Genomic DNA, 15,088 nt, shown 5'->3' with positions numbered 1-15,088 from the left:
TGGTGCTCATTGAAAGAAAGGCTCTCTTATGCCCCATACACACTATCAGATTTTCTGCTGATTTTTTTACCTTCAGATATACCATGTAGTGCAAGAGCCTGCCTGATTGCATACAAATTGAAACTCCTAAGGTCTGACCTCATATTATATGGCTTTGGTACATCCGAAGGAAAAACTCAGCAGAAAAACTGATAGTGTGTATGGGGCTTTACACTGATGATCAATGGGAGACGGACCCCGCTACTCTAGTAGTCGATGGGAAGAGTGCACTGTACCTGTTTTATTGTCCTTCAGACTTTAGGTGGACCAGAGTGGTCACTGGAAGTAGAAAATTCCCCAGCATTAGTAGGAGTAAAAAAAAATACATAGTGCCTGTAGTCAGTAAAAGGAGGAATAGTGTACCATCATTGGTATTAGTGGGAGGAATAGTGTCCCATCATTGGTATCAGTGGGAGGAATAGTGCCCCATCATTGGTATCAGTGGGAGGAATAGTGCCCCATCATTGGTATCAATGGGAGAAATAATGCCCCATCATTGGTATTAGTGGGAGAAATAATGCCCCATCATTGGTATTAGTGGGAGGAACAGTTCCCCATCATTGGTATTAGTGGGAGGAATAGTGCCCCATCATTGGTATTAGTGGTAGAAATAGTGCCCTATCATTGGTATCAGTGGGAGGAATAGTGCCCCATCATGGTATCCATGGGAGCAATAGTGTACCAATATTGGCATCAGTGGAAGAAATAGCACCCCATTAGTGGTATCAGTGGGCGGAATAGTGCCCCATCATTGGTATCAGTGGGGAGAATAGTGTCCTATTATTGGTATTAGTGGGAAGAATAGTGTTCCAATTTAGGTATCAGTGGGAGGAATAGTGCCCCATCATTAATATTAGTGGGAGGAATAGTGCCCGTTAGTGGTATCAGTGGGAGGAATAGTGCCCCATCATTGGTATCAATGGGAGGAATAGTGTCCCGATATTGGCGTCAGTGGGATGAATAGTGCTCCAATAGTGGTATCAGTGGGGGGAATAGTGCCTCGTCATTGGTATCAATGTGGGGGGGATAGTGCCCCATTATTGGTATTCGTGGGAGGAATAGTGGCCCATCATTGGTATCAATGGGAGGAATAGTGCCCAATCATTGGTATCAACGGGAGGAATAGTGCCCCATCATTGGTATTAGTGGGAGAAATAGAACCCCATCATTGGTATTAGTGGGAGGAATAGTTCCCCATCATTAGTATTAGTGGGAGAAATAGTGCCCCATCATTGTTATCAGTGGGAGGAATAGTGCCCCATCATTGGTATTAGTGGGAAGAATAGTGCCCAACATTGGTAATTTGGTATCATGGGATGAATAGTGTCCCATCATTGGTATCATGGGAGGAATAGTTCCCCATCATTAGTATTAGTGGGAGGAATAGTTCCCCATCACTGGTATCACTGGGGGGAATAGTACCCCATCATTAGTATCAGTGGGGGGCATAGTGCCCCATCATTGGTATTAGTGGGAGGAATAGTGCCCCATCATTGGTATCAGTGGAGGTAATAGTGCCCCATCATTGGTATCAGTGGAGGGAATAGTGCCCCATCATTGGTTACAGTGGGAGGAATAGCGCCCCATCATTGGTATCCATGGGAGCAATAGTGTCCCAATATTGGCATCAGTGAAGGGAATAGTGCCCCATCGTTGGTATCAATGGGGGGAATAGTGCATACAGGAGAAGGGGGCCTTGCCCCAGGAGCTTGCACTCCCCAGTATGGAGGGTCTCTAGGTAACAGCATATAATGAGATGATAAGCCATGATGTAATGTGTTTCCTAGGAGTCAGGGTGATAGAAGGTGATCGGGACCCCCTGCCCCGGGTGAGGTGGGTGCAGTCCCTGGTATGAGGACAGGGCGATGAATAAAGGTGAGGACAGCCCTGCCAGCATGACAGCTCAGTCCCCGCCCCCTCCTCCCCGCAGTCCCCGCCCCCTCCTCCCCGGTGCTGGAAGGAGCTTCCCCCGATCTGCACAGATCACATCCCGGAGCTCCTCCGTCTACCGACCGGCCGTGCTCTACAAGATGGCGGGGTCCCTGGTGGAGAGGGAGACCATGGTGAGTCCGAGGGCACAATGCATTCATCAGGGGGAGGGGCATGCCAGCCTGTCATCCCCATCCTCTGCCACCCTGGGACCTGTAAGCACTACAAGAATCCCCATAGCAGAGGAAGGCTGGGGGAGGGGGGATGGGGGATCACTCACTGGGACTATTGGGGTCAGCAGGTTACACTTGTAGCTCCCCCCCCCCCCCATGACAGCTCCCACCTCTGTCTATATACTGTATACATATATACACGGGAAGCCTGGCATGGTCTATCATTCAGGATCCTTCAGGTGTGCCATGTTCCATCAGCCGGGTGTAAATAAACACGCTTATTCCATAGACAGCGAGGGCAATACAATACAGCATATGCCACACTAATCCGGGGTGTGGATGTAAATCGCAGGGCTTGCAATCTACCTCTGTGTGATATTCATTGTGAGCACCGGCACATGTGACCAATTCACAGAGATCTGTTTATGTGACATTTTCCATGCCTGGCACTATGACTGTGACACATTCACAATGACATATTATCGGATCGGCGAGGGAATAAGACCCTGCATGTGCTGGATTAAATTGATGATTGTGTTGTATGTAATTAACCCTTTGCTGACTGAGTGACACATGTATGCCCAGCCGCCGTAATATTATTATTATTATTATAATACACGATTTATATAACGCCAACAGTTTACGCAGCACTTTACAATGCATGGGGGGGGGGGGGGGGGACACAAGACGTCTGAGGTTCAGTGAGTACACTGCCAGCACACTGACCGACATTTCCCTGGCACCTTTCAGACATGCTTCTGACCATGTGACTGTTGTGAGAGCCAATCGCAGTGGTCGTGTGATAGAGAAGCCGTACCATCCCCTGGCATTAAAGCCCACTTAAAGGGTGGCACAAATGGGTTAACCAACAGAACCATAAAGCGTGTGTACAGTACTGTTTGATAGCAATCAGTGGGTGGATCCATAGCCAATAGACAGCCTGCTATTGGCTATAGAATCTGCCCCACTGCCTACTGTCAATCACAAGAAGAGAGTGGACCTGATGAGGAATAAGTGTCTGTGCTTCCCCATCAGGGCTCCACCCACTGCCAGTGCCACGGGTAGCTAAAAGCCTGCCACCTGTAACGGCTAGTTTACACTTGCTAAAAAAAAAAAAGGCTTCGGACACGTTTTGTTAACCCCTTCAGATCCACGCTATAGCCGAATGACTGCTACAGCGCAGACCTACTTTGCCGGGAAATGGTAATAGATGTCCTCCCCTTTGCATGCTCCCCGCAAAGGGGTAATGAGACTCAGGTGATCAAAGTCAGGGGTCGATCCTGGCCCCTTACCACATGGTCAGCTGTCAGCCAATGACAGTTGATCACGTGATGTAAACAGAAGATAGTAATTGTTTTGTTTTTTTCTCTTCACGTTGATAGCGTGAAGAGAAAAAACAGCCGATCACGGTCTTCTGTGCAAGGGACATCGGTCACGAAGAGGAATCGGTGAAGCCGCCTCATCTGTGCCCACCAGTACCGCCTGCCAGTGCCCACACTGCCACGAATCAGTGCCCACTAGTGTATAAGTGCCAGCAATCAGTGACCCCCTATCAATGCTCATGAGTGCCCCACCTATCAGTACCCAGCAGTGGTGGCAATCAGTGCCACCTAGCAGTGCTGCCTATCAGTGTCACCTACCAGTGCCGATCAGTGCCCATCACTGGCACCCATCAGTGCCCATCACTGCCACCTATCAGTGCCCTTCAGTGCCACCTAGCAATGCCCTTTAGTGCCGCCCATCAGTGCCACCTCTCAGTGCCCACCAATGCTACCTCATCAGTGCCCATCGGTGCCACCTCATCAGTGCACACCAGTGCCACCTATTAGTGCCCATTAGTGCCGCCTATTAGTGCCCATCAGTGCAGCCTCATCAGCGTACATCAATGAAGGAGAAAAATTACCTGTTTGCAAAATGTATTAGCAAAATATAAATCAGTTTTGTATTTTTTAAATAAGTTTCGGTCTTTTTTTCATTTTTTTTAACAAAAAATAAAAATAGTAGAGGTGATTAAATACCACCAAAATAAAGCTCTATTTGTGGGGAAAAAAATGATAAAATGTCATTTGGGTACAGTGTTGTATGACCGCGCAATTGTTGTTCAAAGAGTGACAGCGCTAAAAGCTGAAAATTGGTCTGGGCAGGCGGGGTTTTAGGTGCCCAGTAAGCAAGTGGTTAAAGCTCTCTGAATGCCAATCAAAGCCCCTGTCACGAAATAAAATGGTTAGCTTGCAGTCCTGTTTACACCTGGTTTTGCTTAGTGCTTCGATGAGGCTTCAGTGAGGCTTCAGTGAAGCTTCGGTGGGGCTTCGGTGGGGCTTCGGTGGGGGTGCAGTGGGACTTCAGTGAGGCTTCATTGGGGCGTCGATGAAGTTTCGGTCGTGCTTTGGTGGAGCTTTGATGAGGCTTCAGTGAATCTTCGATGAAGCTTTGGTGGAACTTTGGTGGAGCTTCCATGGAGCTTTGATGAGGCTTTGGTTGGGCTTCGGTGAGGCTTTAGTGGGGCTTGGATGAAGCTTTGGTCAGGCTTTGGTGGAGGTTCGATGGGGCTTCGGTGACGCTTTGGTGAGGCTTCAGTGGGGCTTCGATAAAGTTTCAGTCGGGCTTTGATGGAGCTTCGATGAGGCTTCAGTGGGGCTTCAAGCAAGCTTTGCCAAAGACTTCTTTGGAGAGGCTTTGAAGCACCACTGAATCTACATGAGGTATAATTTTTTAAGTGAAGCCAAAGCAAAGCAAAAGCAGGTGTAAATAGGACTGTAAGCTAACCATTTTATTTAGTGACGGGCTTTGGCTGGCATTCAGAGAGCTTTAACAAAGCCTGTCCGAAGCCTTGTTGAAGCAAGTGTAATGAAAAGAAAGTCATTACTAGTAAAACATTTTTTTTTTTATAAATATGCCATAAAACTATCCCCTATTTTGTAAACGCTATAACTTTTGTGCAAACCAATCAATAAACTCTTATTGCGATTTTCTTTACCAAAAATATGTAGAAGAATACGTATCGGCCTAAACTGAGGAAAAAAATATGTTTTTTATATATATTTTTTGGGGATATTTATTATAGCAAAAAGTAAAAAATAATGCGTTTTTTTGAAAAACGTCGTTCTTTTTTTGTTTATAGCGCAAAAAAACCCACAGAGGTGATCAAATACCACCAAAAGAAAGCTGTATTTGTGGGGAAAAAAGGACATCAATTTTGTTTGGGAGCCACGTCGCACAACCTCGCAAATTGTCAGATAAAGTGACGCAGTGCCGAATCGCCAAAAGTGCTCTGGTCTTTGGCCAGCCAAACTGTCCGGGCTGAAGTGGTTAAGACAATTCCGGCATAAAATTTGTATTTAGAGCTCCCCATACACTCTTTTGACTCCCTTTGCATTGTTTTCCTTCTTCCTGCCCCCTGTTCAGACACTGGGGGGAGAGTTACTAAAACTAGTGCACTCAGAATCTGGTGTAACTGTGCATGGTAGCCAATCAGCTTCTAAATTCAGCTTGTTCAATTAAGCTTTGCCAATAAAACCTGGAAGCTGATTGGTTACTATGCAGAGCTGCACCAGATTCTGTCTGCTCCAGTTTTAGTAAATCGTTTAGTAAATCGTAAATAGTAAATCGACCCCTTAAAGCGGAGCTCCACCCAAAAGTGGAAGCTCTTCTTCTTTGCTTTCTCCCCTCCTCTGGTGCCACATTCGGCACCTTTTGTGTGTGTGTGTGTGTGTGTGTGTGTGTGTGTGGGTGGGGGGGTGGCAGGTACCTGTTTTAGACAGGTACTCATTCCTACTTCCGGAAGACCTCGCCACAGGAAGTTCGGCCCCCCTCCTCCTTCCCCCACCACCAGGCCATTCAGAAAGTGCATGCGCAGTAGGCATCCGGCTGTGAAGCCACCAGGCAGTGGCAGCACCCGAGAGTCGACTGAAAAATCAGCTGGGGTACCGACATCACAGGACCCCTGGACATGTAAGTGTCCTAATATTAAAAATCAGCAGCTACAGTTATTTGTAGGTGCTGACTTTTCATTTTTGAAGGTGGGGTTTGGAGTTCCACTTTCTGAATGAATGAATGAATGAAATACTTATATAGCGCACAATGCGAACTGAATCGCCTCTAGGCGCTGCTTTCTATGCATTTAACATTTTTTTTTAATAAATACAGTTTTTTGGATAACCTAGCCCACAGGTTCCTCATTCAGGTGGGGATTATGTCCTCCTGGGGGGCAACATCCCAGGAACCTTCACCTTCATTTCTGATTAAAGCCGCCCCCCCCCCCCCCCCCGATGACATTTATGTGAGTGGCACATCATCGTGTAGATGACAGTTCTGAGCTGCATATGGCCTGCTTTGTGCTCTTGGCGTTTCTTTTGATGCAATGGGGTTGATTTATGTTGCAAAGAGTACCCAATCACGTGCAAAATTTTAAAAACAGCTATTTTGCTTGCATGTGATTGGCTGATGGAAGGCAGCAGAGCTTCTGCTCATTTACTAAGCTCTGGTGAAAAGTGCATAGACTATTTGCTTTTAGTAAATCGTCCCCCGTGTGTCCTATTTTAAATTGAGACAGAAGTTTTTTTTCCCCTCCAGGGTCACCTTAAGAACAATACCACAAGGTGATTTATGTCAGCTGCAGAATGACTCTAGTTAGCGATTTTGTTCCTAGAAAAATTTGAACCGCAGTCAATGAATGCTGAGCGATTTAATTCTTGCAGCTTTTGGAGGATCGCCAGGTTCAGGTAGCTGCTCCTGTTATCCAATGAAACCGCTATTGATCATGGCGCACCAGCAGTTTTATAGCTGCATAGGCAAGCATTGTAGCCCAGCTGCTGCAGCAACTCTGTAGACTGCTGGGAATTACGTCACAAAATAATCAGATGTGGATCTGGTACAAATTTCTCTTACAAAGTTGCTGCTGTGAAATGACCCTGTACCATGATTGTTTATAACAGACAGGTGCCACAGATCTTAGGGCTTGTTCAGACTCACCTGTGCGCAAAATCGCATGTGCGCTGGTCTGAGTTTTCTAGGGGGAATGTGTTGTGCTGCTACAGTGCATTGCACTGATTACTTTTATAACTTTATTGACATGTCACACTTTATTCAACCCTATGCATTGCAGCACGTTGCAACTTTGCGCAATGAGCTGCGGAAAGATGCAGACATGCACAGACCCAACACAGTGTTATGGTGTTCACAGGGTGCATAGAAAACAATCTATGTAAATCAGCGCACATTGTGTGAACAAGGGGGATTATTTACTAAAGGAAAATCCACTTTGCCCTGGAAGTGCACTTGGAAGTAAAGTCGCTGTAGATCAGAGGGGGACATGCAAGGAAAATAAAAAACAGCATTTTAGCTTGCACATGATTGGATGATAAAATCAGCAGAGCTTCCCCTCATTTCAGATCTACCCCTTAGATTTAGAGTGACTGCACTTTCAAGTGCACTTTCAGTGCAAAGTGGAGTTGCCTTTCGTAAATAACCCCCAAGGCCTTCTAGCCAGCAGAACTCTTACATACCAACATGTTTATGACCCAACACGTGTTAATATGTTACACCATGTATTTATGTTTTTACAGTACATTGCTTATAAACTGATAAAATGAGTGAGTTCAAAATGTTCTTCCTCCTAAGCAATGGCAATATGGAATTATGGCCACCGAACAATGTCTATGTCTTGTCTATGCTGTAGCAGCATATTGTATTTAAATGTGTACATACACCAAATGGTCACCACTTTGTGTATAATGTATGAGCAGGTCATAGGCTCTAACCACAATGACAGATGTTCCTCTATTGAGTGGCATCATTTAGGAGGGAGGATTGGCTGAAAATGTCCACTTCAGCCTACCTTTTCTTACTTACCATTCCTTGTTCTGTACAGTGTGTCTCTTTGTGGCCATCTTGGTGGAGGGTTTTTCTTCCTCATGTCAGAGCCTCCAGCAAGGAGAACAGTAATGCCACGTACACACGATCAGACTGTCCAGTGGACTTAGCCCGGACTTTGAAGCGGAGGTCGGTTGGACTTTTCGAACGAGCGAACCTGCCCACACACAACCGGACTTTTCCGGCGGACTAGGTCTGCCAGACTATGGCAGGAGTCCGCCGTACTTTTGAAATGAACGGACTTGCCCACACACGGAGGAAAGTCCGTTGATTTTGAACGCGGCTCCAGGTAGACGGGACTAGCGCAGGAGGTCAATGTCGCCGCCTTCGGGCGGCGAGATTGACACGACGCTGGCCCCGTCAACTATGTATGGACTTAAAGGGAAAGCCCTACGCCGAAAAAATGGCGTGGGGGTCCCCCCAAGGTCCATATGAGACCCTTATCCGAGCATGCAACCCGGCTGGTCAGGAAAGGGGGTGGGGACGAGAGAGCGCCCCCCCTCCTGAGCCATACCAGGCCCCCCAGATACCGCCCCCCCCCCCACCCTATGTGAATGAGTATGGGGTACAATGTACCCCTACCCATTCACCTGGTGAAAAAAAAAGTAAAAAAAAAACACAACACAAGGGTTTAAAATAATTTATTGCACAGCTCCGGGGGTCTTTTTCCGTCTTGGGGGGTCTTCTCGCCGGACTCCTCCGCTATCTTCTGCTAGCTCTTTTACTAGCAAAGGAGCCCGGCTTTCTTCTTCGTCGCCGCCCAGGGGTCTTCTTCTGACTTCGGGGGTCTTGTCCCCCTCTTCGGGGGTCTTGCCCCTCTCTTCGGTTCTTCTTGCCGGGCCTCCGATTTCTTCTTTTAGCTCTTTTACTAGCGGTGGCCCGGTCTTCTGTCGCCGCCGCCTCTTCTTCCGACTTCGGGGGTTTTGCCCCCCTCTTCGGTTCTTCTTGCTGGGCCTCCGCTCCTTCTTCCAGCTCTTTTACTAGCGGTGGACCGGTCTTCTGTCACCCCCACCTTCTCTTCTTGTTCCTCTTCTTGTTCTTCTTCTTGTTCTTCCGGAGCCCACACACCGCCGGATAGTCTGATCGTGTGTACGCGGCATAAGGAGCACAGTTGTGTTATCACAAAATCTCACCCCAATATACAGCTATGAGGCTGTAGGTACACAGGCACACTCACATCACGAAGTGCCCAGCTATTTCTCATGAGAAAATAGAAAAATTTTTACGGGTACATCTTGAAGTGATTGTAAAGATAACAAAAAAAATAACAAACATGTCTATACTTACCTACTCCGTGCAATGGAATTGCACAGAGCGGCCACGGACTTCCTCTTTTCGGGTCCCCTGCGGCACTCCTGGTCCCCCCCCCCCCTGTACAGTGTCCCCATGGGAAGCAGCTTCTCATAGGGGCACTCGTGTGAGCTCAATACCCGAGCGCTGCTGCTGTGTCCATTGACACAGACAATGGGATTTGGCCCTGCCGCTCCACTCCCTCATCACTGGCTTTGATTGACAGCACTGGAAACCAATGGCTCCCAATGCCCCAGCAAAGCCAGCGTGACCCGAGAGTGAGGGGAGAGAAGAGCTGTAGACGTGCACAGCACTGAATCGAATGAGGGCTCAGGTAAGTAAAAGGGAGGGGGGATGAGGGGGGATGCTGACACCTAAATATTTTTTACCTTAATGCATTTGTGGCTTTACAACCACTTTAAAGTAGAAGTTCAGTCAAATCCTAACTATACTAAAACCTATATCCCCATTCTAAGCCTATTCTAACTACCCTGTAAAGGAAAGATGTCCATACCTACCTATGCTGAGGGTGCCGCGCTCCGGGCACACGATCTATCCAGCAACTGGCTTCAGTGAAGAGGAGGGATCGCCGACAATGGCTGAAGAGGCTGTGTGGTGACATCACCCATAAGCTTACCAAGAGGCATCTGTTGTTGGCTGTCCATTCTCTCCTCCTCTACACTGAAGCTGGCATTGGAAGCTGATCATATGACCGGACCGGATTGCTGACTGCATAGGTAAGTATAGACATCTTTCCTTTCCACAGCGTAGTTAGAATAGGGCTTAGAATGGGCATGGGAACAGGTTGAAGTATAGTCATGATTTGACTGAATTTCCTGCCCCAACAGTCTGTGATTCAATGAAGGCCACCTCAAATGTGAACTGTTAGTAGAATTCCAGGCGGCTCTAACTAACTAAGCCTAAATGTTCTTCACCCCTTTTTTACTCCTCCTAGAAGAAAGATGGTTATACTTACCTATTCTCAAGGCGCTCAGGTCTGGTCACGTGATCTCCCCAGTGGCTGGCTTCATGTGAGAGGAGAGAGTGCCGACAATGGATGCAATGGCTGGGTGGTGACATCACCCATGGGCTTTCTATAGGACATCGGTTGTCCGATGTCCCTCCTCTCCTCTGAAGCTAGCACTGAGAGTTGATAACGTGACCAGAGTGCCCTGAGAATAGGTAAGTACAAACATCTTCCTTCTACAGGGTTGTTAGAATAGGAGTTAGAAGGGTGGGAGCTGTTTTTAGGCTTAGTTAGAGCCTGGGATTTCTCTACATGGATCAAAATTCAGCCAGCTCCAGAGGCATCAGCCAAATTTCGATCCCTCTATAGCCTATGGCATGCTGCAATGATCAACTTCTGTCTAACGAGACAGTTTTTTCTTGACCAGCATGCTGTAGTCAATCGGCTGTAGCTGCTAATCAATGTATTTCAACATTGGAGGAGCCCCGCTGTGAGAATATAGTGGCACAGCGAGAGGGATTGCCCCATTCACCTTGCATGTGTGGATGGGGGAATCCATTTTTTTCCCCGGATGAGCCCCCTTGCTGGTTGAGTATGGTAGCAGCTTGGAGGCCATATGCCACCTCATTGATGCCTGTTTTTGTGGGGGAAAATCCTGCTACACCACAACCATGTGCATTATATGCAGATGCATCTTGGTTGTGGCACTCTCCCTTTCACTTGGATTGGGCATGTTTGGTGGCGGTAGTGCCTGCTAAACGTGACATGGTGTATAGAATTTAAAATCGCAACAACATGTACAGACATATTTGTTTGCAATGTTAATTTGATACATGAGCAGTTGGAAAGTAGTGAATGTGGATAAACTGCGTGTTTTCATCGCCTCTCTGCCGCCTGTGTAAATGAGGCCTTGGATGGAACTCAATCACAATGGGCAGCAGTGCTATTTTTTTTGTAGCTTGTTAAGGTTGTCAGTTGCACTCACATTTTAGTGCTTTAGCTGTACATAAAACTAAACATCACAGTTAGCTAGTAGACATTTCTAAGCATCTGATTTGGATTTCTTCTGAGATGACTATGCATTGTAATATGCATTCCCCCGGGAAGGCCTGGAGTGGAAGATAGGCCTAAAAAAGACAGCAGGCGCAAATTGAGGTTTACTGTGGTGAGCAAATTAAATGACTTATTAAATGGCTTGTAAAGAATAAATTGTAATAGTCAGTTTCACATTATTACTTAATGTTCAAACCCCCCAGAGAGACATAACACTATTTACCGCTGTGGTCGGTGACGTTTACAGTGGCTCACATAGACAAGGGCCCCTTGTATAGAAATGGTTGGGGTGTATACTGTATATGCATGTCTTCTTGCCATAGTGCCACCTGGGCAAAGTCTCAATCATTATCTCTCAAGGCACCTGAATGTTTAGCCACAAATCACTGTTCAATATGTTATTTATATCAGAAGCTGCTTTCCTTGGAATCTCCAGTAGATCTGGCATGGTGGCATTGCAGTAATGACTTCAAAGTGATACCGCCACCTTTCCTTTTCATGTCTACAGAATTTAACTGCCGTGTGGCTCCCCCCAGCACCACCCTGATGGACCCCTAGGGGCCCCATGTATCTGCACAAGTAGCCAGTGTGCTCACCCCAGGAGGTGACGTAATATTTGTCATTTAGCAAGCCTTAGCCTAAATGCCCACAGACGTTTTTTAAAAAAAGCTGTAAAGCTCGGTCTGAAGCCTGGAAAAAGCGGTGTTAAAAACTTGTTTTTTTACTGCGTTTTGCATTAGCATTTTTGCACGTTTTTTAACGTTTTGCCCTGGTTCTGTTTTTTTTTTACAGCTTAAAAACGCCTATGCCATTTGCAGCTCAAAAACGCCTAGGTGGGCATGAAGCCATAGACTAACATGGACAGGTGTTTTTAAGCTGCAAAAAACGCTCAAAATAGCGGCTGTAAAAACGTCTGTGGGCGTGAGGCCTTATTCTCAGCCTGGGTAGACTTTTATGTTTTATGCCAGAAGACTATTGATTAAAAATCTGTAAGCAGTTTAAAGACATTATTCTGATGGGCATAACAATCCACATTTTCTGGAATGCCAATTATCGGTTTATTGTTTTGTGTTTCCTTGATATATTTTTATTGTATTTGTCACTTGGAATTGTCACACTTATTTAATATTCTCTTGCTTAATTAAACAGTAAAAATTAAATCAGTCTCTTTTTCCCAGGGCAGGGCTCCCTAAATCGCATAAATAATTCATAGTCTGATTATTAAGTAGAAATACATTGGTACTGCTTGACTGCAGGAAGACATTCAAACCCATAACATATATACGGTACATACAGAATATATACTTTTTTATTCTTTTTAATCCCATGATTGTTTTAAGTAACAAATCTTGGCAGATTCATATATTAATTTTCATTGGACTTTGATGATTATGTGAATAGGTTTTACTTAAAGTGTTACTAAACCCACAACAGTAAAATCAGTTTGTATATGCAGTAACGCATGCTTGGTAAATTCCCTGTGGAACCTAAGGGGTTAATCCTGTGCATTCTGTTAAAAGGCTGTTTGATCCCGTCTTCCCTGATCCTCCCCTTCTTCCACTGTCCCCAATCTCCTGATAGTACAGAGACTTGGGGGCACCCTGCACAGCACATGCTCAGTTTGGTGTATACTGCCAGAGAGTTTTTTTTTTTTTCTTGGGAGGGTGCATGTGATCGACACAGGGCCAATCGGCACTGTCCAGACAGAGGGTCAGGAGTCCTGCGGCCCCATAGGACAGTCAGAGAATGAAAACTCCTCCTACAAGCTTTAACCAGCGCTCGGCCAGACACTAATAGAAGTCACAAGACTGCTATATACTGCTGATGAGAAAAGGTATTTAGTAGTTTATATTTACAAAAATAATTGCATTTCCACGTTATGTGTACCGTGGGAGACCAGATATAGTGAATGCAGGGTCCTGGGTTTAGTAACACTTTAAATCCATAAAGGCACGTTTGTACGTAAAATTAGGTGAAAAGTTTAACCCACCTGTTGATACACTAAATACATGAAATCCATTAAAAAAATCCCTGCTGAGTCGGCGGATGAAAAGTCTGTCTCTGACCTGTCAGAGAGTCCGCTCTCCTCTATGGGGGGATTGGATGACTACTGACTGCCTGTCTGTTTTCATCCGATCCGCCAGACGTATGGAAAATAGGGTTTCCATCCGTCTGGATTTAGCGGAGCGGATCGGTTCGGGGCGGATCGGAAGTCAGCGGACATGTCACCATGTCTCCATAGAGCTGTATGAAGCCTCGTTCAGATATGCCTAAAAAAATAACAGGCGGATCTGAACAGTCCGCACATGTGAAAGAGGCTTACAAAGAAAGTGTGTGAAATACTGGGCAAAAAGACATTCATAGTACATCAAATATATATATATATATATATTTTTTTTTAATCAGCAAAGCAAAGAGGTTGACACATAAGAAATGTCTACAAGGCAATGAATGCGGTAATGATTGGACAGAGCTGCATCTATTGCATTGACATTCCTTAGTCAGAGCCTATAGTATGGTTGTTATAAGGCAGCACTAAGCCCCAAAATGTACCCATTGTGATAACATTATATTTATTTTGGTTTTCTCTTCTGGCTATTTCTAGCTAAATTCAGCTATTTATAGGCCAAACTGTGTGCAAAGAAAGAGAAACTGGAGGGCCTGTTATAGTTCAACAAATCACCAATTTAGCTGCCAAAGAATTGGTAACCAGTTTTGTCATTTGGGCAACCCTGCCAGATGTGCCGAATCCATCACTTCCATTGCAGCCGCTACAGTACAGGTTGGTCAATGACACCCCCAGTTTACTGAGTAGAACAGGGGTCTCACAACTTTCTAAACTAAGGCCATTTTACTGTCCTTCAAACTTGACGGGGACCAGACTGTGACCAATGGGAGTAGAAAATGGCCTGGTGCCAGTGGGAGTAAACAATGCCCCATCTTTGGTATTAAAGGGAAGAATAGTGACCCATGGTTGGTGTCAGTGGCACAAACTATGCCCCACTGTTGCTTACAATGGAGTGAATAATTTCCCAAAGGCCGGATAAAAGCAACCAAGGGGCCTCATCTGGCCCCTTAGGCTGCAGTTTGGAGACTACTGCATTAGACAATGAAATAGAAGCAACACATGGATGAGGCCACCCTTCATTTATTTTACACTGTAAACGTGTTCTGCTGCAAAGCATGATTGGCCCCTAGAGCTAACTCTCTCTCCCAATCCACTGTACAGGGAATTAGAAGAGGCTGTTTTCATGACAAACTCAGGTTCTTAGACATGCTGCACTTTAATTAACCACTTGCCGACCAGCCTCCGTCATTATACTGTAGCAGGTTGGCTCGTTCCCACGAATCACCGTAGCTATACATCTGCTCTTTTAAGAGCTATAGCAGGCCCGCACACTGCACGACGGGGGGGGCGGGGGGAGGGGTGTTGATGCGCCCACCCGCGATTGCTCCACAGAGAGCCAGATTCTAAAGGGGAGTAGAGACAAATCTGCTGTTCCCAGTGATCAGGAACAGCGATCTCTCTCCTCTTTCAGTCAGTCCCCTCCCCCCACAGTTAGAAACACCTCCCAGGAAACAAGTTGAACCCCTTGATTAACTCCTTCCCTGCCAGTGTCATTTATACAGTAATCAGTGCATTTTTATAGCACTATTCGCTGTATAAATGTCAGTGGTCCCAAAAAAGTGTCCAATCTGTCCAGCGCAATGTCGCAGTCCTGCTAAAAATCGCTGATCACCGCCATTACTAGTAAAAGAAAATAAT

At 46.0% G+C, this 15,088-nt stretch overlaps 1 protein-coding gene across 1 annotated transcript in view; it reads left to right on the top strand.

The window, feature by feature from the left end:
• The first annotated feature begins 1,975 nt into the window (after window positions 1–1,975).
• The window catches only part of LGALSL (galectin like), a 97,681-nt gene continuing 84,568 nt past the window's right edge, over window positions 1,976–15,088 (top strand). Inside the window, exon 1 of the mRNA XM_077485970.1 lies at window positions 1,976–2,102. Coding sequence (XP_077342096.1) covers window positions 2,070–2,102 — 33 coding nt within the window. The 5' untranslated portion in view covers window positions 1,976–2,069. The remainder of the gene's footprint in view (window positions 2,103–15,088) is intronic.

Source organism: Lithobates pipiens, unplaced genomic scaffold, assembly GCF_037356315.1.
Source record: "Lithobates pipiens isolate NorthernLeopardFrog02 unplaced genomic scaffold, aLitPip1_a1.2 Scaffold_18, whole genome shotgun sequence".
Classification (NCBI taxonomy): Eukaryota; Metazoa; Chordata; class Amphibia; order Anura; family Ranidae; genus Lithobates; species Lithobates pipiens.
The sequence above is the reverse complement of the archived record's forward strand: the minus strand, read 5'-3'. Positions and strand labels throughout refer to the sequence as shown.